The sequence below is a fragment of the Centroberyx affinis genome, unplaced genomic scaffold (assembly GCF_046629955.1).
Source record: "Centroberyx affinis isolate AG114_WGS23_722 - 3 ecotype Tasmania unplaced genomic scaffold, CSIRO-AGI_Caff_v1 ptg002144l_1, whole genome shotgun sequence".
NCBI classification, from domain to species: domain Eukaryota; kingdom Metazoa; phylum Chordata; class Actinopteri; order Beryciformes; family Berycidae; genus Centroberyx; species Centroberyx affinis.
In genome coordinates, this window is record NW_027280462.1 from 172,690 (window position 1) to 197,057 (window position 24,368).

The 24,368-nt window shown below is 41.4% G+C and overlaps 1 protein-coding gene across 1 annotated transcript; it reads left to right on the forward strand.

Moving 5' to 3' along the window:
* The first annotated feature begins 18,525 nt into the window (after nucleotides 1-18,525).
* Nucleotides 18,526-23,991, forward strand: hnrnpa3 (heterogeneous nuclear ribonucleoprotein A3). Its single transcript, XM_071531855.1, has 11 exons — nucleotides 18,526-18,679; nucleotides 19,370-19,492; nucleotides 19,608-19,754; nucleotides 19,847-20,057; nucleotides 20,154-20,243; nucleotides 20,380-20,451; nucleotides 20,544-20,609; nucleotides 20,810-20,929; nucleotides 21,107-21,241; nucleotides 21,327-21,400; nucleotides 21,502-23,991. The coding sequence occupies exons 1-10, from the start codon at nucleotides 18,659-18,661 to the stop codon at nucleotides 21,383-21,385; spliced, it is 1,044 nt and encodes a 347-aa protein (XP_071387956.1). The 5' UTR covers nucleotides 18,526-18,658; the 3' UTR covers nucleotides 21,386-21,400; nucleotides 21,502-23,991.
* Nucleotides 23,992-24,368: the final 377 nt, after the last annotated feature.

Consider the following 24,368-nt stretch of genomic DNA (forward strand, 5'->3'; position numbering starts at 1 on the left):
GCTTGTTGGACAACCATGAAGTCACTGAGAGGTAATGCACCATGGCCTTTATGGAACCAATCAGATCCTTGACAGAAAAAACTCCCTCTCCTGGCAGCGCTCTGTAGTGCAATCCATAGTGTGAGGTAACACCCCCTGACATCTGAGGATGTTTAACTCAGGAGGGCTCATTGTAGCCAAATTTCCACCATGTTGCAAGGGAGATGTCTGCGCTACAAAAGATAGAGCTGTCTCCTTTACATTGCACAGACCTAGGAGATGTCAGCCACTTGTCTCATCACAGGAATCGATTATAGAAGACGTTTGCCACAATTTGATATATGCATATAAAAGTAAAGCCTCAAAGGCCACAGACACTGCCTCTTTAATAGAATCCAGCGATCATCAAGAGCAAATTCCAAGACCTCGATGTAATGGAAAAACTGCCTGCCTGATCTTCCCAAGCTCTCATGTGGAATCTGAAAAGGCGGCTCACTGCTCTTTGTCTGGCTGTGAACTGGGCTGTGGTCACAGGGGTGTTGTGGGTAATCAACCCCACCATCCAGGGGGAGATAGGGGCACTCTTACCCTCCCTCTCTGGGGGGGAGAGGCGAGCTGATGTCACCAAATACACACATAGCTGCAAAATTATGGCCCCATCATCAGCACAGCAATGACAGCTTCATAAACTTTGATTTAATCAGACAGGGGAAATTGAACCATTATATGAGATAATCTACAACTCTGTGATGATATATCTCGGACGTGATGCACGACGCCTCTGATTAGAATTCATTCCTTTGCCTAGAATCCTGAGAATCCAATCTAGAAGGCAGTTTCAAAAGAAGAATCTGTATAACATAACCGCACGCTTGTGTGTGCGTGTGTGTGTGTGTGTGTGTGTGTGTATGTGTGTGTGTCCACATGCATGCACATGCGAGTCTGTCTGTCGGGGCATCAATTAATTTGCCTCTGTTTTGTATAGTATTATTACACATCAGACTGGTGCCGCAAGTTTAATATGTTGTACATCTTTTTGTCTCATTCTTTATAGTAGGTTCAATGTCATCTCTTTGTTGTCTCAAAATGCAATCAATGAAGGTCTTCCTACCCTATCCATTGAAAGTCAAACCCGACCTATCTAGGGCCACTCTGAGCTGTTCTGTCAAATCTAAGAATCAAGCCCATATTTCTTGGAGTCATGTTGTGCTAGTCCTCACTCCAGTTTGTGTGTGCTCTCGCACCTAATATACAAAAGATCTATTGAAATATGCATGAGGCCCATGATGCCTGCACTAAAAATACACTCAAATAGGGAATACATTGACAGCTCTGTTATTGAGCTCTCCTTGAGCTTCCTCTGTCACAGCAGCCACGGATCTCTCTCAAGACTCATGTATTATCAAAAGCACGGCATCTCTCTCTCTCCCTCTCTCTCTCTCTCCCTCTCTCTCTCGCTCCCTCTCTCTCTCTCTCTTTGCCTGACACTCACATGCAAATACACAGTCAAACATGGCAACCACCACAAAAAAAAGAACACGCTGGCAATGATTTACTGTGTTTTTTATTATTATTCATAATCAAACATACCTTGCAACTGAAAATAGTGGAGATTTCTGGCTTGTTGAAGACTTGGAATACATCCTAGAGCCTTATAAAAGTATAAATGTAGAGAGTATAAATGTAGAGAGAGAGGCTAAACCAACCACCTCCAAAGTAATTTCAACAATTACCACCATAATAAAGTCAGTGCTTTTTTTTACTGCCATAAATGATCTAGAGGGCACAGTTTTATGCCACATTAGCCACTGCTCTGCCATAAAGAACGATGCAGGGGATAGAAATGGCCACCAACATACGCACTGAGTAGAGCCTTTTTATTTGACATATATGACACAGAGGCAGGGCTTATATCCCTCCAAGCCTCTCGCATTATTGGTTCTGTTCAAACATATTTTCAATATTATAACGCAGTAAACTGTGCTGTTGTCCTGCCAGCTTGACAATAATCGTAGTACTTTACAGTTTGGACTGAGATGCCAAGTTGGTAGGCATCAGTACCAGCTACACCTCTGTAATTGGGCAGATTTTAGAGAGGTGCTATGAAATACACCCCTGCAACTTTAATAAGTTCCAGAGTCCTGGGCTCCGGGTTACTGCTCCCAAGGTGCTGGTCTGAGTTAGCTAACATTTATCACATAAACATCTAACACCACTCCTGCTAAAGCAGACAAATGCCTTCCTGCTCTGGAATCCCTTCCGTAGCCATCAGAATCAGGGCAACAAATCCAGCTTTAATAGTTATCTATGGAGTCTCTCGCATGCAATGAACACCCACATTTATTTCTCTGCTTTCTCCCGACGAGGGTAAGTGGATCAATTAGTGAAGACTACAAGTTCAGCATCTTTACACATAGTATCAATTGTTAAGTTGAGCAACAGCAGGTCCCCAGATTATCTCAGATCTGTACCTCCCCTCGCTCCCATCCCTCCTTCTCTCCCTCCTCCACCCAGATCTAAAGCTAGCCTCATTACAAATGATCCTCTGATAGACACAACCTTGGCACACACCTTCGCGCTAATGGCCCACAGATTGATTTTTAATTAGTAACACTTTTGGATGGTGGCCAACTCAAATGGACTTTTATGAATAACTAATCACCTTTTAGTTTTAGGTGCAGAAAGGTCTCCTCTAAGTGGACGGTCTGAAGCTTTAACAATGTTTGGATTTTCACAAGAAAAGAAAGCGACAAAGCCTTAATTACACACAAGCTCAAGTTTGTGCGGATTACACCAGCAACATGATTACTTCAAGGAGAAAATACATTTATCGGCAAACAGAGCACAAGGATGACCTTAGAGTTTTTAAAGTCCCATGCTGGGAGGACTGCTGTAGAGGAGCTACTGAGATGAAAAGTGGGTCAGGTCAGATATCGTCTCAGGGTTGCTGAATATTTTGGGCCAATGAAGCGTCAGTCCACATTAAACAAGCAGGTCAGATGAGACCTCTGTAAAAAAAAAAAACCTTTGTACCCAGTGAGTTCATCTGGCATAAGTTCATTATCTAACTGTACCCAGGCCTGATAAACTGGGCCAGTATTTATGATGGTAGAAAGAGACACTCACAAGCACCATTTGCAACCTTTTAAACCCACATGTGCGCACTCTGATTATTGTGACAGTCCCACGAATTACACTATGAAAGGAGCTTCAAGAACCTTTAGGATTTGAAACTGTGGAGGAACATTTATAGGTTTATAGTGGTTTCATAGGTTCTTGAAGTTTCCTAGCGTATTTGAAGTAATTTTAGGGATTCATTTTTTATTAGTATTAGTATTATAGTGGTTGTTGTTGCTGTTGCTGCTGCTGTCGTTGTTGTTATTGTTATTGCTATTAAATGCTGGTACATGTGGTAAATTCTATTGAGTCTCTTTTTATCTACCATGATTTTTAAAATTAGAACTATAAGGAATTTAAGGGGTTGGGAGCTTCAAATAACTCCACTTGCTGGGATGTTGCTCCACTATTTATTTATATAATTTTTTTTAACTGAATGCCTCCAGGTTTTTACAGGCAACTTTTAGCATCCCAAGGGTCTCAGACATACAGTGCCCTATTTTGGGGTTTGGGGTTTTTTTTTTTATTATTTGAGTTGGGTTTATCAATAGGCAATCTGGATCTACAGTAAATAGCAATGCCACAATGTATGTAAACTGTTTTGTGAGTGAGAATGTTGTCATGAAATACATGTTGCTGTTAATACATGTTAATACGGTAGGCCTATAGTACAGCAGATATACTTCCACTTTGTTTCCAAGTTTCCAAGCCTCGCTGATGTCATCTACAGTGCAAGATGTGGTAAGCTTTCTACAGAATCTGAAAATGTGTCAGAATGTGGAGAGAGAGATGGGAAGGACAGGGAGTGAAACAAGCCTGACTTGAAGGCATGTATGTCTGAAGCGGGCACATAAATCGAGAGGACCTCAGGGGGAACATGGCCAACACACATTCCTTTTACTGTAACGCTCTGCTGAGAAAGAGAATGTCACATACTGCATAATAACTTTCACACAACCTACACACATACACGCATACACACACACATACACCCTATCAGTCCTAATACTGCAAATTTAGGGGGCTACATAGTTAGATTGGCTTGTTTTTATTCAAGATTTAGCAAGGAAAAATGATTTGGTTCATTGAAAATTGATTGCGATGACATGAATCTACAGTATCGATTCATCAGTTTTCACTGGGTAGTGCATGCCATGCAAACACATCTGTTTGTGTTTGTGTGTTTTATTTGTCCATATGTGTGTTTACCTTGCTCGGGGGGTTGTTTATACTTTCCTGGGTGTTCAGCGGTGTCACACATCCACTGCAGCTCACACACACACTAACACATCTGACCTAACAATCCACTCAACAGTAATTTATTGGTGCGATCCATCATTATCATGTTTTATTATGGCCACCGTTGGAGATATAATTCACAAATAGGCACACTCTGTAGAGATGACAGTGAGGGAGAGGGATGTCCTTTACCTTCGTCCTCTGCCAGGAGCTTCCAGGAGCCTCTGTGGCCCTGTATTCAAGAGACCAACCCTGGAATAGGCAGGGAAGCTGGGGATCTGGGGAGCAGGAGCCTGCCCTGTTAGCCCGCTGCATTGTGGGCCAGCAGGACTCCCATTAAGTGCCAGAGAGAGAGAGAGAGAGAGAGAGAGAGAGAGAGAGAGAGAGAGAGAGAAAGCGGCACAGCAACAGCAGAGCGTTGTCGGTGCCATGTCACATGACCACCTTTGTATTCGGTAGCCATAACTCACTGCCTGTGCGTGGAGATTGATCCCAGGCTGGACACTCCCTGGAGGATCCCTGGCACTCAGTGGAGTTTGATCCCTCAGATTAATGCAATAGGGATTCCCGGTCCAGGCCTTTGTCTCTAGCCAAACGCTTACGTCCCCCGAATTTGTATCCAGCAAAGGTTGAGTCCCATGTTTATTTGGGTAATGAATTGCTGTAATTAATGCACCTATTGATTCCCCCTCAGTGTCTCCTACAAAGGCCAGTCCGATTTCTAATTTAAAGGGAGTGGGAGTGTTAGCAAGAGGATGAGGAAAGGGGCGGAGAACCCAGTATAGGCAAAACAATTGCACTATGCGCTCGCGGAATGAGAGTGTAATTGTTCTATGAATCACATTTGAATACATTCAATTAAATCTTTCAAGTTGAGGGCGTTTGGTCTGTGCATGTGCCGTTATTTCACTTCGGTTTCCCTCTCTGGTTGTAATAAAAATGTAAATCCTTGGAGGGCATCCGGGAGCCGATGAGGACGTTTGCCAAGTAGCATCTCTGAGCTCTGGTGTCACACTAATAACCACAATGCAATTTTCTCAGACAAACAGGCGAGAGTACATTAGCATATAATCCCCTGGAATTATGTATGTGCTAATCTCCACCACCGTGCCCTCTTGGAGGAATTCTGGAGGTGCATTTGTAAAAAAATTTACCAAATGCGGAGGAAACATTGAGCAAAACAACACTTCAAGGACAAGAGGTTTTCAGTTTTCCAAGCAGATGGGTATTAGTAATCCGGTTATCACTCTGTGATAAAAATGTAGTATTCCTTCCACTGTGGATCATACATGTGTGGTATATGTCTTTCCTGTGATCTGAGACCTTTGCAGCTCTCCTGTAAATGCTGTTAATGTCCTTCCCCTTGCCTTGAGGCTGTGTTGCTCTGCCCTATGTAAACACCTGGCCACCGCTGCAGTGGATCTTCTGACCACAGAACAATGAACACAGCCAGCTGGTCCATCTATTATTGTTTGTTGAGGTTCACCTCAAGAATTGCTTTTGCCCCCTGTGAGTAATTACGAGAAAATGAGCCTTTGACCTTTGATGTATATTGGAAAAAAACTTGGAGTTAAGTGTAATACTGTCAATATGTGTGTATTGATTGTGATAGTAATTACTACTAAATACCTTGACAATCCAGAGGTGGGTGGCTCTACTGTTTGAAAGATGTCTGTTGAAACATAATAAATTACAACACAGAAAACAGCATTACACTAGTCTATTAGATTTGTTCTAACTTACCATTAAGTCTGATATTTAAATTGGTTTGATATTCAAGAGGAGCACCAATTGTGTGAGTAACAACAACGTAACAGAGCTGGTTATTCAACTCATTAATAACACACTTTAACTAAATCATAGCCAGCAATTCAGTCTATTGCTCAGTTTTCACCATTCAAACAACAATGATGATGAATAATGATTCATTCTAACCTTCTAGATTTTCTAAGAAACTATGGCATGCCTTATTAAAGACAAAATAGGTAGAAGACTAATTAACCAGACCAAATAGGAATGACGGCATGCCCAACTGCCAGAGCCAAGTAAGAGCTTGAAAAATGGCTCCTCTGCAATTTCAATTAATCAGTTGTATTTTGCTTAATTTTGTTTGACGTTGGCAGAGGAAACGTCCTCTGGGAGTATCTGTCCTTTGACCACTAATGCTTTAGTAATTCTCCCATCAGTAAGACCATGATTGAAACAATCAAGTGTGTAAGTGTGTATGTGTGTATGTGTGTATGTGTGTGTCTGTGTGTGTGTGTGTGTGTGTGTGTGTGTGTGTGTGTGTGTGTGTGTGTGTGTGTGTGTGTGTGTGTGTGTGTGTGTGTGTGTGTGTGTGTGTGTTTGGTTGTAATTTGCGGATGTGTGTGTGAGCGTGCATGTGCACATGTGTATGACTGTATTTGTGTCTACATGCACTAAATATGTGCACACTAATGTACATATGTGCACAGCAGAGCGTACAGCAGTCTCTCATTCATTCATCTATTGCACAGACTTCTTTTTTCCTCTGGAGAAGTATATGGAAGTTGATTGCAAAGCCCACACAACTAAGAGTGGAACCTGATTAACCTTACAGTGACTCCAGAAGCATGTGACCACCATTGCTTCCCCTCCTCTCCAACCCATAGCCCAGGAAGGAGATGTTGAACCTAACCTCTGCTACAGTGATGAATTAACAATAGAACAATTCAATGCCCCAGTAATTACCAAACACTTTGGACACGGCAACATTTTTCAGCTCTGTCACACAGGTTTGTCGGTATTGGTGGCTTTCACCTGGAATCCTGGGGCTCTTTGCTCTTCCTAACTTTGTTTTCTCTGACGCAGATTAGATCTGCCACCCCATTACAGATTCATTTTCCTAATTTTTCATGTCTGCGCCGCGCCCCATCTGCACAGGGCTGATAATTGTGGGGACCAGCCCTGGTGATTAACATCAGCAGAATTAATTACGCCCGCCATTAAGGCTCCAGGTTGCACACAATGATCAAGAGAAATTAACTTTCTCCCAGGCCCCTAAATCATCTCACCTTCAAGTGGAGTGATGGCAGAGAGACAGGCCCGGAGTCCTGGACCCCGCTCAGCACCTTCTTACCCAAACACGAGGTGCGCATCCCACACCCGCACTGCTTCCCACCAAGGAGATTACAGCCATGGCTGATGGGTATCAATTACGCTACCTTATGTGGTGGGATGAGCGAGAGGTGTCCAGGGTCTGGTGACTAATGGACCTGGGTTGGAGCCACCCTGCAGCTGCAGACCAGGGAGCTACCTGCTTCTCTGGCCAGGGAGCACCAGCCAGATGCTGGGGGGCTCAGTTCACTGGCCTGACATATACAGGTATATATCTGCACAACACATTTGACTGTGCACTCTGGAGCAGAAACCGGGGAGGAATAAGACTTTGTCACCGTAGTCGTGGATTCAGACTGCCGCAGTATCATTATCCATTTGTTTTTGCGTCAGATAGAAAAGTACTGCTCAAGAATATAAAGATTTAAAGATTGATTTAAAGATCTCAGATATTTATGTTAATGAATGCCTTCTACATTTTTTAACATGTTATATTGTGTTTGTGTTGTAGTCTATACAGTAGGTGAGCGTCCGGAGATGAGCGTGGCTCCTCAGAGAGAGAGAGTGATGTGTTTGTAAGCTATGCTAATGGAGCAGGCCCCATGCCCCCGCAGCAGGGAGAACAGTGGTAATGTCAGGAGGAGATAAGCAAATTGAGCCTGTATCATATTGACTTGTCAAGGTTAAGCAGTGTGAGCAGGGGGAGGAGTGGGAGGCAAAAACTCTCCATCCTTCTCACTCCCTTTCCTTGACTACTGAAAAGATGCGGGGGAGGGAGGAGAAGAGGGTGAAGAAGAGAGAGAGAGAGAGAGAGGTGGCGGTGCTTTGAAGCAACCCAGCTCCAACCTCCAAACACACAGTCCAGTTGAGATAGCAATCAGGAGCCACACAGATCAGAAAACAGACACACGTTTGTATGGGGAGGGTTTGGCTCTCTGCTCTCGTTTAGACTGATTTGATTTAGCTCCACGGGATCTAATTAAGCTCAGACCCAAACCCCTTTGGAGTTTTAGCCGCCATATTGTGAATGTCAGGCTTTGAGAAATGGCCATGAGCGATCAAACCTGTGTACGTGTGTTTTATGGACACACATCACAGTGGTATAATAATGTCTGTCAATGGATTATGGTAATAAAAATAGAGGATTGTTTTGCATAAGGGGCTGTATATATTTAATGACAGCAAATATAACATGTATTAAAATATAATAACCAAACAGTCACAATAATGGTTCTGCCAAGTAAACTTGCATTATCCCATCGTACAAAAAAGTATAGTGAAAATTATACCACTACAGCCTAAGGTTCATCCCTTGGTGATTGTCACAGTGCTTCCCCTTCTCTCTAATTACCTATAGCAGTTTTGCTTGAATTCAATGTATAATCCCCTGGATGAAGTGTAGTCAGCATCTTTCCTTTTCCTAAAAGGATGAGAGGTGCAGTATCATCAACTCCATCTTCGCTCCAACATTGCCTCTGGATGATTTAATAAGGTTAAAAGACTAGTCAGCAATTACCCCCTGCTCAGTGGAGGAAAACTCTGAAACACAATCGCATTACAGCTGCAGACAAATGCCAGACACCACATCTACAAAGAAAGTGGCCATCTCTTATTCTCACTACAGCTGTTCACAATGCAGCCATGAAAACTGCTACTTTGGTGAAAGGAGATATACAGATGGTTTTTTTTAACTAGTTTAATTTTACTTTAACGTTTGACATTTGTGTTTGTGTGTGTGCATGTGTGCTTGCGTGCGTGTGTATCTATCCCGCAGCCTTGTAATGGTCAGCCTGAGACAGTCCAGAGAGTGTCATAGAGTGACATTTACTGCCTCTGCTGTGGGGAAACAGGTAAGCAGAGCACACCATCTACAAAGTAGTCCCCTTTGACACCAGCACTCAACAAATCAGGGCTGAAGGGCAGGCCAGTGAGGGGGCACTGACACAGAGGTCCTTTAGAGCTCCAGTGTGCCCCAGGAATGTGGCAGACCGAAGGCAGCTGGGGCAGAACAGCCAGACGTCTGGGATTTGTCTGGCACCCTATTTGATTTTTCTAACCCCAACATCAAGACAAACTCCCTTTAACTCCAAAGGGAGAGAAGTGTCTGGTCAGTACCTGTCCCACATTGTCTTCTTCACTAAACTAACTCCAGACTTCCGAATGGTAAAACTTTCTATCTGGGTTATCCTCTCCACCACAAGGAGCTTGAATAGAGCTTGTGGGGGGTATCGGCTCAATAGAAAATTAGTCCTCCTAGTTGCAGTTATTAGATAATACTTCCTGTATTAGTGGGGCAGAAGTGATAGCAGGCAGATTTACAGCTCTCTGTGGCAGGCAGCTCACTGTAACATGGGCAGTGTTAACTCCGCTCATTAAACAGAGGATGTCATCACTCCACGCCACCGCTGCATGTTACATGTCACACGTATCCTCCATAGGCCGGCCTGTGTCCCGCTCCGTCCACAACATCCTCTAAATCTGTCATTGCCACCTAGACCAGGGTCCCACATTTAGCCAAGCCACCCCACTGTAGCGTGAAGTACGTGCATGTGGGGGGGCACATGTGGAGGGAGTTACACAAGTGTGTTTGTGTGCGAGTGGCACACACACACACACAACCCCCCTCCCAGTTTATGTGAGAACGGATGTGTGGGACAGCGGTCGGTCCATCCACATGGGGTGAGGTGTAGGCACGACGCTCATTACAGACCCAACTCTGTACACAGGCTAGATAAGCACAACAGGACAAGATAAGGAAACACTGCTGGCTACAGCAAAGTGCAGCCAGATATTCTGATGGCACCACCAGATGAAACGGCATCCACTCTCTTTTTTAAATATTTGCTCTATTGTTCACCTCCGGAAACACTATTTTAGTAAACCTTCCCCATCTTGCTCCATTTTGATCAGTGCAGGGGAAAATGATTTGAATATGGCTGAATCGTTCTGCTTTTCTCAAAACATGTTTTGAGAAAAATCCAATTAAGACACTAATGAGAGAGGCTATCAACTGTGGCAACAGAGGAGTTCTTGTCACTTTCCAAATCAACAATTACATTACATAGAGCTTATAATCATGTTGTGTTTTATCAGTAGCATCCCGGCACTGTGCACAATATTTCCTTTGTAGAATAAACTCCTTTAAATACACCATATAGCACAAATAATATCAAGAGAGGGAGGGCTCTACACTTTTCTGGGTGTTTGTACTGAACATGTTAGTATAGGGAGAGAGAAAGGGGCTGATGGTAAGGAGGCTTTCAGATAAGCTCCAACCTCATGCGTAAGGCTCCCTCCTAAGTTGTTTCTAAGCATTGCATGCACTTTATGTTTTTTCTGAATCCCAGGAATCTTCACTTTACTACTAGCATCCACATACCATGACATGAAACACTCAGCCCTTTTTGCAACGAAATTAGGTTATAGAAGTGAAATATGAATGAATTACACTATCATAAATTTAGAATTAGCAATTAATATACAAAAAAAGGAATGTCAAAATCAGTTCAGCAAATAAGATTATCTGTTATTATTTTGCAAATTCTCTTGCAGTTTTATAGCCTAAAGTTGAATATAGAGGTATTATTCTCAGGAGGAGATTTGATCAAAGGAATATTTGTGATTATTTCATTCTTCAAGCAAGCCAGTTATCACTTAATTAATTAAAAATGTTTGCATTATAAATTATTTTTTGCACATTAGCTACTGTTTCAGGTGTATTTTGAAATACACAGAACACTATATTTCCACCCTTTTACCTTTCATTAAAATATTTGCCCAAGATATGTTTACTGTGGGCATTGAGAGATGAAAATGGATCGCTATAAAGTCTACAAATGTATCGAAATGCTTTGATAGTCATCATTTCTCTAACTGGATAAAAGACCATTGAGGATTTGCCTGGGTCGACTTGCAAAATGACCCATGCCAGCATTGGCTATTATATTACATTAGTCATCGACTCCTGGGACCACGCAGGCCTTATGGTTATTCTTCTCTAAATGGAGTATCACCTAATTCAAAATATTACAGAAATGTGTTTATCTGACTGCTTGTGTGTGTGTGTGTGTGTGTGTGTGTGTGTGTGTGTGTGTGTGTGTGTGTGCATACATGGGTTGCATGTGTGAGTATGAGAGTGTGTGTATGTATGCATTTGCACATGCACGTGTGTATGCGTCCATATGAGTTTTGTGTGTGTGTGTGTGTGTGTGTGTGTGTGTGTGTGTGTGTGAGTGTCTCTGCACGCATGTGTGTAAACCAATATTGGATCACCAGGTGTGAAGGTCATTATTCAGCAGCTTCATAGTGATGCAGATAGTGTTTACTGTATCCAAGCGGTGCCATTAGACATCATGTCCACTGAAATTTGGCTGTTGCCTCTCGTCCAATAGATTGCTCCTCTCATCATCAACAGTGCAATCATTCTCAGTGATAGTAAAGCACAGGGGAGGGGAGAAGAGCCGGCCCTCCAAAGATGGATGTGTGTTATTGTTTGTGGGATGACAGTGTGTTTCAATCAGGTCCTCTGTGCTCTAATCCCAGGTAGAGCTGCTGAAGTGCTGAGTCAGTTACTGCTTCATCGATCCATCACAGTGGGTTAGTAGTGGGCAGGTGTAGTCCCCGGCTCCCAGGAGACAGAGGAACACCTGCCCTGCACTGCTCGGGACTTCATCATCCCACCATTCCTTTGTCTAGTTCTGCCGGGAGCTCAACGTCGGGCCACAGAAAACTGTGAAAGCAGCACTTTTGTGGTCGTTTGTTGCCTGTACACAAAAATTAGGGAAGGGAGAGATGGTTTTCCCTTGCCTCCCACACCTGCCCCCCTTCCTTGTTTCTCGCCCAGGAAGAAGGGAAATGCACTGAATGGACCGCACACAACTGCCTCAGGGCTGCCTGGATCACCATAGGCTCACGCCATATAAATACAGAGCAGACGTGCCACAGCACCACGACACAGTCCCCAAATCCTCATTTTATTACACAGTCCCTAGGTTTTCAAAATGAATGCTCTTTTACGATAGCTGTAGAGCAGGATGACTTCGGAAGTACATTGAGAGAACGCATAGTGGTTATTATTACATCTGAGAGCGGTGCGCCAGCGAGGGGTGAGAGTCTATGTTTCTCCTGCTGCAGGCAGTCAATTAGTGCCAGAGGGAAACACAGCACTCCTCTGTTGCTCTCCACTGAGGAGCTGTAAATAAAGGTTTTTATTACACCACACTATCTGCTTCTCTTCTCTGGACATCAATAGACCGATGCATTGGATTGTTTCCTAGTGTAATCACCCCTCCTCCTTCTATTTTTCAAGAAGAAAGGTCACGGTCACTGCATTAAAAAAAAGAAAAAGGTGTGACACCAACTGCACTGATTTTTATATATATGTTATTTTTCCTACCATCTTGCTTTCTACCCTCACACAAAATGCCTTGAAAAAAATCGAATGCATTATTCCTCTGGAAAATTATTATATGTGTCTTTGACAAACTGAAGCAAACAACCTAAAGCGCCTTATTGCTCCCAGAGAGCATTTGGAGGAAGCCTGCTGTTACCTGTCCATATTTAGGAGAACGAGAAAAATACTCCAAGCCCAAGCGTGACCTGTAGCTCATTAAAAAGGCTTTGCCACGGCCTGTCTGACAGTATCAATACACAGCGTGATGGCCACCATGTATCAGCCTAAAAGGACCAGTCAATATTAAAAATCAAACCATGTGCATTGATTCCATGTTCACAGAGTTATAAGAACTCCTGAATCCTTTATGGACGCACATCCAAGCAAAACACATAAATGAGGAAGGGTGGATTATGGGGGACAGAGACCAGATTCAACAAACATGCCTACAGAATAAGGTATTTTACTGCTAATTCATATAAACAGCCAAAATACTCCATTGAGAGAAATAAAAGGGCTAATCTGTATAATAGACAACAGTGACATAGAACAATGTGAAATTAATCTATAACATTAATTTATACCTAGATCTAGTGGGGCGATGCTCTCATTCTTAAGTCTACAGATCCAACTCCATGTTAACAAATGGTATTTTACATGATATATAGGCTTGAAGGGAAGAAGCAATTTTTGCCATGCAGGAGACTGACTGACAGTAAAAAAAAAAAAAAAGCAGCTCCCTTTTGTTGAATACTTTGTTCAAGGTAATGAACACACAGTGTTCAAGCGGAACCTAATACCTCTACTAGAATAACTGATATGAGTCCATCTCTTTGGTGTTTAGCCTTGGAGGGAAGAACATGCTGAGATGTTTATGACTCTTGTGAAACAAGAACGTTCAGTGATTTGAGTTTTCGCTATTTTTCATCGCAAGGTTCAGAAGCATTATTATCAATAATTTGCTTTTACTCAGAAAACAAATATTTATGCATACATATTTCCATATATACAGTAATACTAATAGTAATAGTAATGAATGCAGTGTTGGTCAATGAGTAACTATGTCCAGTGAAATATATTTATATCAGTTTTTTAATTTCCTCATAGTTTTTTTTCTTATTAAACTATAATCTTGCAGGACCTCTGTAAAATCCTTTTATACCTTTGGACTCAACAGAGTCAGCAGTTGTATGTATATTTTTTGACAATAGCTATTTTGTGCCATTTGTTTCCAGTACGATTTCAGTATTTTCCTGCAAAACATGTTGTAATGCTTACAATAAGGAATAAGAACACATCAGCCTTGCCTTGTGATGTATTTAGTATGCATTAAAAAGCACGTGTGCCTTGTGATGCAACTAATTCATTGGTATGTGGTTCCATCATATCTTATTCCACACACACATACACACACACACACACACACACACACATCTCAGTGAGAGAGAGAGAGAGAGAGAGAAAGAGAGAGCAAAAGGCAAGGCCACGGTAACCAACTTTAGCTCCTGTAAATTGAATGCAGATTCTATTTATATTTGGTATGATTTACACACAGTTTCCTCTATGCAAGTGAGCAGGAAACAGATGCTAGGAATTGTTCTTTCCCTAAATTCCTCAGAGAGAGATTCTGGTCAACACTGATGTGTGAGATTGGCTTTGTACTTGCATGTGAAAAGGTGGTAGACAGTGACTAAATTGACTCCCTGGTTTCCAGCTCTGAATCTCCATTTCCTCAGAGTTTCCACTTGCGTACGTCCGTCTCTGCCCAAACCCAGGTTGTGACAGGCAGGCTTCCCTCATGGAGTTACAGAGCCAAGACTACGCTTTCTCAGGACAAGGTCAACCTTAACACCCGCTGCACCACAGGCAATGGGTGTGAGGAACAGAAAGTTCATCAAAATATTTCAATGACACATGATGAGCCAAACACATAGCATGCTCATGGGTTGCTAACAAAAAATAAACAACAAAAGCAGATGCAATATACTATTTTCTCTTGCAAATATAGCACTTGATTCATATCATACACGGCATCTATAAAACAATAATACTCAAAAAGTTAGTGCGTAACCCTCTAAACAAATCATTCATTTTACCACCGTCCCCTAATAAAGTACTGTTGCTATGCAATAGCCAGTAGACCAATAATAAAAATGTTTTCCTCACAATTACATTAATTATAGAAACAAATAGACACAAATATAATTAGGGGGTTGAGATGATTGCAGCTCATCAAATGGCGAGACACAGAGGAAGCACAAGGGAAAAATAATAATTTAGCATCTAGGAAAATTGTTTGACATTTACAAGGTGATGTGGATTTGAAAATAAAAGGCCCAGCTTTTCATGGACAATAGTGCCATCTAGAGGAGACTGAAAACCAGATTAGACTCAGCTGGTCAAAATATGATCCTTGGCATGATGTGTGTGCTATATTTTGTGGATATAGAAAGGTTATGTTGATGTCCTGGCAACATATAGTCATCATGTGAGAAGTTAAAGTTCTTATATTCTTAATAAAATCATCATTTGCTTTATGCAGATTGCAAGGCTTATGTTTAGGCACTTATGGGTCCATAGCTCCAAGGAAAAGGCCATCATTATGTAGCAGTCAGGTTTGATTAGGATGTCACTGCATTGCTTGTTCTGCACAATGGACAAAACCAGAAGGCCCGGCTCAGAAATTGGTTGTTTCAGGCATGATCCTTGACACTGGCACATTGTTTAAAGGGTTATTATGGTGCCACCTACTATTGCATCAATTGGTCTCAAACTGACGTCAGCACTGAAAAAGACAATTAGTGCTCCATGTTGACGTAATCCTCCACAAATTAAAGTCATCCATGAGCTGAAAAGATTTCATTGTTTGCCTTTTCAGCGCAGCACATTTTCAGTTTTCAATGGTGTATTCTGCTCAAGCATTACCTGAAAAGAATAAAGGGAGGAAAGGTTATATGTATGCCATCCCTCACCTCACAGATGATTTGCAGCTGTTGGCTCCTCCCTCACAAAGATTTACTGTACATGAAATTTTTGCTGACAGGGTGCTCTTCAGTGGCTCACTCTCAGATATATGGCAAACCATAATTTTGAGGTTTAAAATGGGTATAAAACTTGTATTAATTATTTAATCACAGTCCTAAGTGCTGCCTTTTAGACCATACAAGGATGTCATCCCCCTCTATTTCAGGAGATGGTTACATCATTCATTTGTCACAGCCAAAATTATAATCAAGACCAAGATTACATAGTTGTATGGTAAATCAGATCAAACCAAGACTTTTTTACGAGTGTCATTAAATATAATTTTTTTTCAAGTTTTCATTTTTTATTACATTTGATGTAAATGAACTGCTAATTGCATTTAAATTTCAGTGCTATAGCACTGGAGCATGTTAGAGCCCTACTGGCACAACTTTGATGTGATGAAAAGAAGCTGAGGCTTGGCTGTGAAATAATAACAAATACATTTTTTGCATCAAATGTTGATTTCCCAAAATGCCACATAAAAGGACAAAGTAGCCTCCACAGAACACAGAAAAGAAATGTCCCTAGCGGGTGGCAATGTGGGGCTTGTGATATATCGTTGTGTCAGGGGGCAGTTACGTCCAAAGACTAAGGGGTGTGATCAACAACCAAACAAACATGTTGTCCAGAGGTTGGGGCAAGGAGATGTACACAGAGCATCAATCAAACTACATCTGCGGGAGACTGATACTGTAGCGTTCACTCACACCTCTACACTCAGCTCAGCTCCTCCCTACAAATCTCAAATGTTGGCGTTCAATTATAAGATTATTTATCAGTCCCACAGTTGTGATTGCTGGGCATTGGTTCACTGTTTTCTTGTTCTGGTTATTCTCAGTCCAAATGTGACAAAAAAAAAGGCAGACACCAAGGTTTCACATCGATGACAATGTTGCTGCAGTTCTTCAAGTGCTCTAGTGCAGCCCAGGACACACATTTAGTCCCTGCAACCAGGCTGATATAAACATACTGTACTTGCACTTCTGACATGTGGCGACTCACCAGAAACAGACATTTGGTAACCCATAAAAGGTCTTGTTCCATAATTTATCAAATGAAATAAAAGACAGATTCTGGTAGGTTGAGTTATTATTACATGACCACATTATGTATTCCAATGCTTGTTTGGTCCTTTCTCTTATTTGCGCCAAAACAGACAAAGAAACCAGTTTAAGTGAGCATGACATTTGGACAAGGTCCCTTCCATCTGCTCTACTCAAACAACAGTGCCTCACACAGGCTTCAGCTGGGATAAAGAAAAAGGTTAAATATAACGTTGGTATTTCCAGTGCTGAACAGGCATCCACTGCCAATGTGTTGAGAAAATGTAATCCTGTATCATCAACAAAACCAATACCAGCCTCAAATGGTCCAAAAGTGATCTGGGATCTGAGGTTTTTGTCCATTCAATAATATATTTAGCTAAAGCACTGAAAAAAAATGAAATGGTTATACTAGCTCCAAGAATATTTCCATACACAATACATTGTGGTTGTTTCATGCATGCTCACATGTTGCAGGATGATCAAACAATTAAAATTAGGATTTTGATGTTACTGCATGCTATAGTGTTCCCTAATTAAGAGTACGCCCTGAAGCAGAAATAATGTTACCAGGTCCTCACTCTCATTAATAGTTTAATTAAGGAATAAATGTGCTGTAACAAATGTAACTGTAAAATTTATTGAAATGATAGCCTAATATACCTGATTTTACTGTGATTCACTTATTGGTAGATTTTCCATTCATTCAACATTGTGAGCAAAGATGAACAGAACATTTACTCACCTATTATACTTGCCAACATTGTAAGAATAGTAATTTATTCATCTCTCCTAAGCAAATACAGTAACTGTAGAAACAGAGCCACAGACAGTCCCTTGAATTTGAACTATGGATTGACAATAAATACTCATCATTAATGGTGTCAGAAAAACATTACCCTTTTTATTGGGGCTGTATTTTTCTCACACACTACAATAAAGTTAATGACAGACATTGTCTAAACCATAAAACAGTCATAAATTTGGAGATGCTGGTCAGCTTCAACAAGGTTCAATAGTGTCTGGCACATAGATCATACTCGCCCAGACAAGAGGCCTAGTGAGAATGGTCTAACTTGAATAGAAAATATAGGCTATAGGTATGTTATGCCCCCGAATACCTCTGAACATCAGCCGTGTAATATTGTCATTCATGTTCTTAGACAGTTTCTGCGGAAGTGAAGTATTCCCCATATCCAGGAAACTCCTTGATTTGTCATTGCTCCTTGATTTGTCATTTCTCCTTGATTTGTCATGTCAGACTAATGTACCATAGAGAATGACTTAAAAAAAAAAAATAGGAAAGCTGACCACGGTGATGTTATGGCCTACACAATATATTTTCTGTTTTGGAGCTAACAATGCTACAGTAGAATATGGCTCATTTAAATTCACTATCCCACTCATTGTCAAAAGGGTAGACTCACACTCTACCCAAGGATTCCAGGGGCTGGCTGAAGATTTTTCATTCTCCCAGTACTCATTTCCTGGACTGCCCCAGCTGTGGACATGAGAGTAATATAATGGGTAAATTGAGTGATATTCCCCTTTAACCAGTAGATGGTGCGAATTATCCTTTTTTCACAGCACAAGGCAAGACGTCAAGAAGGGGCAAACTGACCCAATATAACCAGACACTTTGAACAGGGGTGGTCCTGTTTATTTCCATAGAGATGTCTTAGTAGCTATCTTCTACTGTAGTTTTAGTTTTGACAAATATAATCCCAAACTCACTAACAGAACGAGGGTTTCCGCATCACGTGATCAATTCCGTTCTGCGCCTATGGACAACTGCGAAATGGAGGTGATGTGCTCTCAAATGTTGCAATTTAAATATACATAAAACACAGTAGTGCAGTGTCTACTATCTAATAATAATACGAGAGTGTAAATGTGCATAGCACTGCATTGTAATTTGCGCCTTTTATGTAGCGTTAACATTTGCAGGAAATCAAGCTCGTACTTGAGTGCTATTCAGTTAGCTAGCTGACGCAGCTAAGCTAACGCTAGTTATCAAAACGAGCTAACACCGGATACCTGACAGCCTCTGCTGGGGTCATGTTTGGGTTTACGCTAAAAGCAACATTGACGCTGGCATGAATAAACCTAGGTTAGCCTTGATAGCTGTTGGTTTAATTTGATACCAAGTAGCTAACAGCACACTGGTCAACCTGCGAGACTCCTGACATTAGCTTAATGCTAGCTGTCAAATCTGCCCACCACTTAGCCAGCGCTAGCTTTGTTACCCTGTGGCGGGCCTCAGCCTGTCAGCAGCTTGAAACGGTTTAACATACATCAACAACACACGATTTGTAATATTTTGTTTGTGCTCTGGATTTTCTGGATTCACTTGTCACTTGCCATAATACGATGCTGTAGGAGTAAGGTGTATTCAAATTTAATAGCGCAGGATAGGCATGTATTAGTATGTTTAGTCCTAGCTCACTGTAGTCGCAGTTGTGTTTGAATAACTTTTCTCATGTTATTCCTACAGGGTCGTGAAGCTAAAGAACCCGAACAGCTCAGAAAGCTGTTTATTGGGGGTTTGAGTTTTGAAACGACTGAGGAGAGTTTAAGGGCTCATTTTGAACAATGGGGGACACTCACGGACTGTGTGGTATGTATTTGTTTGTGTAGCCTATGGCAAAGTGGAGGCAAAAAAAACAAAACACATTATGTTAACTGTAGCTAACTTATCCCCACCACCATTGTCAAACATTTTGGTGTTTTAGGTGATGAGGGACCCCAACAACAAGCGTTCAAGAGGGTTTGGCTTTGTAACATACGCCTCTGTAATAGAGGTGGATGATGCCATGGGGGCAAGGCCTCATAAGGTGGATGGCCGAGTCGTTGAACCCAAGAGGGCCGTGTCCAGAGAGGTAAACAAACCCAGAGAAGCAGGCACAGATTATTAGCAAGTGAATCACTTTTTTATTGTTTGTTGTACGCTCACGGCTATTGTTTGTTTCAGGACTCCTCCAGACCGGGTGCACATCTGACAGTGAAGAAGATCTTTGTTGGTGGCATCAAGGAAGACACAGAGGAGTACCACATTCGAGAGTATTTTGAGACATATGGCAGGATTGAATGTATTGACATCATGGAGGAACGCTCAACTGGGAAAAAGCGGGGATTCTGCTTTGTCACCTTTGATGACCATGACACTGTGGATAAAATTGTTGGTATGTGGTTGCTTACAGTTCAGAGTTAGATTGACTGCTATTAAACATCAGGAAATGTTAATGAAGACTAAATGTTTTTCCTTGTTTACTTTACAGCCCAGAAATACCACACAATCAACTCCCACAATTGTGAGGTCAGGAAAGCTCTTTCCAAACAGGAAATGATGGCTGTGTCCAGTCAGAGGAGTAAGCATCATCAGACTAGAATGAAAAGAGTTACACAGTGGTTGATTATTCTACACCTGGCTGACTATTTTTTAAAAAGCAATGCGCTGCTTTGTTGGAAATACTTCTGTAAACCTAATGTCTTTCTTTATTTCAGACAGAGGTGGAGGATCCGGAAACTTTATGGGCAGAGGTGGTAACTATGGTGGTGGTGGTGGTAACTTCCGAGGTGAGTGGCATTTGGACAGGGTGGGAGCTGCAGGATTTAAAAAGCAGGTCACAGTTTTAAGACACAATGTACTTTACTCCCTTGTTTTGCAGGTGGCTATGGTGGAGGACGAGGCGGCTATGGTGGTGATGGCTACGATGGATATGGAGGAGGAGATGGTGAGCTGCTGTTGTGAACCTTAATTTTAAGAAGCATGATAGATTAAACTTCACTCTTATTTTTACACATTTACACAACATTGCATTCATGCAATGGTATCAAGTTTACAATGCCCACTCAGTTATGTAATGAATGAGTTTCTTTTGTATGTTTGTATTATCACAACATAAGAGTTGCCAATGTGTTTTTGTCTCTCCAGGTGGAAATTATGGTGGAGGACCCGGTTATGGAGGAGGCCGAGGGAGCTATGGAGGTGGCGGTCCAGGATATGGGAACCAGGGTGGTGGATTTGGTGGCTATGACAACTACAACGATGGAGGTACTGCTTTCATTGTTTCCCCACTGTATTTTCAGTTTAATAAGATGGTTGTTTATTCATTCTTCTATATTTAAGACCAAGTGTTAAATCAAGCACTAGCTTTAATCCATAGCAAAGGTGCAGTATTTGACACCTGAAATGGAACGCTGCCTTGAAATCAGACACTTGTGACTTCAGGAAACTTTGGTGGAGGCGGAGGCGGAGGGGGCGGAAATTACAATGACTTTGGAAACTATGGTGGACAGCAGTCCAATTATGGCCCCATGAAGGGAAACAACTTTGGTGGCAGAAACTCGGGTGGACCATATGGCGGTGAGTGTCACGATGAGACTTCAAAACTGCATTTCAAGAGTGACATAACCTTGTCAGGGTACTGATGTAATTTTGTTCATTGCAGGTGGCTATGGCTCTGGTGGTGGCGGTGGTGGAGGTGGCTATGGCTCACGACGATATTAATTATTTGATGTTTTGGTAAGTTAAATTCAATTTCACACCACCCTAGTGGCACAGTACAGAGTGAGCACATAAAAGTGTAGAATAACTATTTGTTCTATCCTGTATCCATTCAACAGGCTTCAGTTCTTAGCAGGAGAGGCGAGGAGGTGAGCAAAGGAATTGTCAGGAAAGCTGCAGGTTACTTTGAGGCAGTCATCTGAGAGCATTAGAGGAACACAGAAGGCAGACATTTACTGCAGCTAAATCGGAGATGTTTATGGAAAAAAAAGGACTGTAAACACAAGACATTAAATGAGTGCAGATGATACCCTTCGTTACTTGTGATAGATGTTTCCCTGCTAAAACAATTTTTCCTTTTGTGCATCTAAAGTGTGTGTATTGTGCCTATGGTATCAGGGGTAAAGTGAAACTTTTTTACCTGAAGTCAGTTCTTAATATTAACTTACATTTTTTTTGTTTTTTTTTTGTTTTTCTGTGGTTTAGATTTCTGCTAGTCTTTTCATCTTTTGTCTTTTCACCTGGTTTTGTCAAATGGCGTAGATATATCAGGCCCTCAGATGAGCTAGAATTATCAATTTTTCTTTTGAAATATTATGATTGCTAAATTGCAAGTGTCAAGTGTATTTTGATTTTGTATTTGAAGCACAGTATGTAATTCCTTCATAGTACTAGTGTCAACAATTATAAGCAGTCTGGATTAGAATTAAGGGAATGCTTCACTCTTGTTCACAGCAAACAGAATTCTAGATTGTTCAAATATTTTGAGTAGAAGAAAACGACCGAATAAAATTGTGTAGTAAAGTGCCATGAGGTTCAGTGCGTCATTGGTTCAGAAAAAGATTAAAAGAGTCATTAATTTCTCTGTTGCCTGCTTGTTGTAACTATGAAGTTTAGCAAATCAGCCTCTCCAGAACTTTTTCCTTTTTTGGAAGTATTTTTTTTTTAAAGACTTTTCCTTTTTAACCTGGCTCAATGACAAGAGAGTTTTGGGTAGACCTAGGGCAAGGGCCCGTACCCCACCTATGCCAGTGTTGAGCAAGTAGGATTATAACAGCCACAAACTCCTGCAGTTGGGCCCTCAGCGTCGCTAGTGTGGAGGATTGCAGATGACTGTCAGACAGGACGTCTTCAGCCCCAGCACAGTGGACCAGTCAGCATGTTGAGAGAGAAAAGAGAAGGCAGCATCAAGCACAACGCCCATGGAAGAAAGCTTGCAGTGTCGTGCCTGGTAGTGAGCGTCTCTGTTTCAAGGCTAGCTAAACCTCCCAGCAGCTGGTGCTAGCGAAGAAAGACTAGTTCCTGGACACAATGGAGATCCTGTTGAGTCAGAGATACTGCAGTTTACCCGCAAATACTAGATTTCAGACGTAACAGGAAAAGGGAGTGAGTATTTCACAAAAGCTTACTTACGAAGATGGAGCAGGTAAGAGTAACCACTTTGCTTGATTTGCAGATTTGGAAAGAGGCATTCTCTTCTTGCTGAAAATCTGTAAAGACCTGATAACATGGAAGGTTCTGGATGGGTAAGACTTGTTTTTCAAAATATTATCGAAGGCTGCTCATATTGTATCCTCACCCTACACTTGAAGTGAGTTTAAGAGGTTCAAGGGTCCTTTAAGGTAGACTGAGCAGGATGACGTACTGTATTGCTCCACTTTGACAAGAACCAACCTACTACCATATATCACTGCTTGGTATACCTTGAAGGAAAAATGTACTGTATATTCGTGTCTTATTACCCTTAGTATAAGTTGATTACCTCTCATAGTTGTTACTAATGAAACGGTCTTGGGGAAACAACTACAGGGTTCCCAGACCTGGAAAAACCTGGATATATAAAGCCTACAATTCCAGGGCTACATTTAAGTCATGGAATATGAAAACATGTAGAAATTTATGGTCATAGAGATTAGAAGATCCTTGCAGGTCCTTCTCTCAAGTCACTAGACACAAGTTCAAAAGAACTTGAGATAAAATAAGCTAATAAAGATAATGTCTTCTTGAGATTTCCTTAAGAATGGGAACCCTGAACTATTACTAGTTATTTGAGGCAATAGTAATCTAAGTTATTGGTACATTAAAATTTTATTTTCATAAAAAATAATTTTGTTTATTTACATTTTGGATCATTTTACCTTCAAGTGTTATGCATACCAAGAATAATGAATTTAGCCTTGGTAGTGAGGCCGTGTCAAACTAAGTTGGGATATGTTGCAACAGCAGACAGAAGGGACATTGCTATTCTGTGCTCAATATGCATCACACTCACCAAGGATATGAATATAAAATAACCCACAAGATCACTTACTACAGATTTAATGACTGTTTTTTAATTATTTCTACATCACATGAGAGTCACTCATGCAAGGAAGGACTAAGATTCCTCTTAGGGCAAGTCTCTACCCAGCCTCAAACTCAAAAGGCCCTGCGCCTGCCAACATTATGTAAATTCAAGTGTTTTTCAATCAGCTGAGGAATAGTATTTCTACCAGAGGAATGTGTTTGACCAACTTCATTTCACATAATAAACCTGGGCTTGGCGAAGGGACCACAGTCTGGGTGAACTACATTGGCTTAACAGAAAGCTATGCAAGTATAATAAATGTGACCTGAGTTCTTAAATAAAAATATCTTCCATAAAGTGAGTGATTTATTTCTGAATTGCAAATAAAGTGCTTTGAAATTGCACCCAGATGTAACTGAGCAGTAAAATGTTTGTCTCGCATCCACATGTAATGCGCACTACAACTGTTACCAATGTCAAAAGATCTCATAAGGTTTTATCGTTTGATTTACTTGTTGCTCACAGAAGTCCTTCTAAAGTGTGTTACCCTGTAACCGGTTTTGTTTGCCATACAGCTTCTGAAGTTTGGTCTGAGAGTAGAAAATGGGCTTGGTGATCAAAGGTAGTGTTTGTGTGTGAAAGTGCATGAAGAGCAAATACTGATTGTGCAGGGCTTTGCCTTTGAACGTGTTTGCCTGG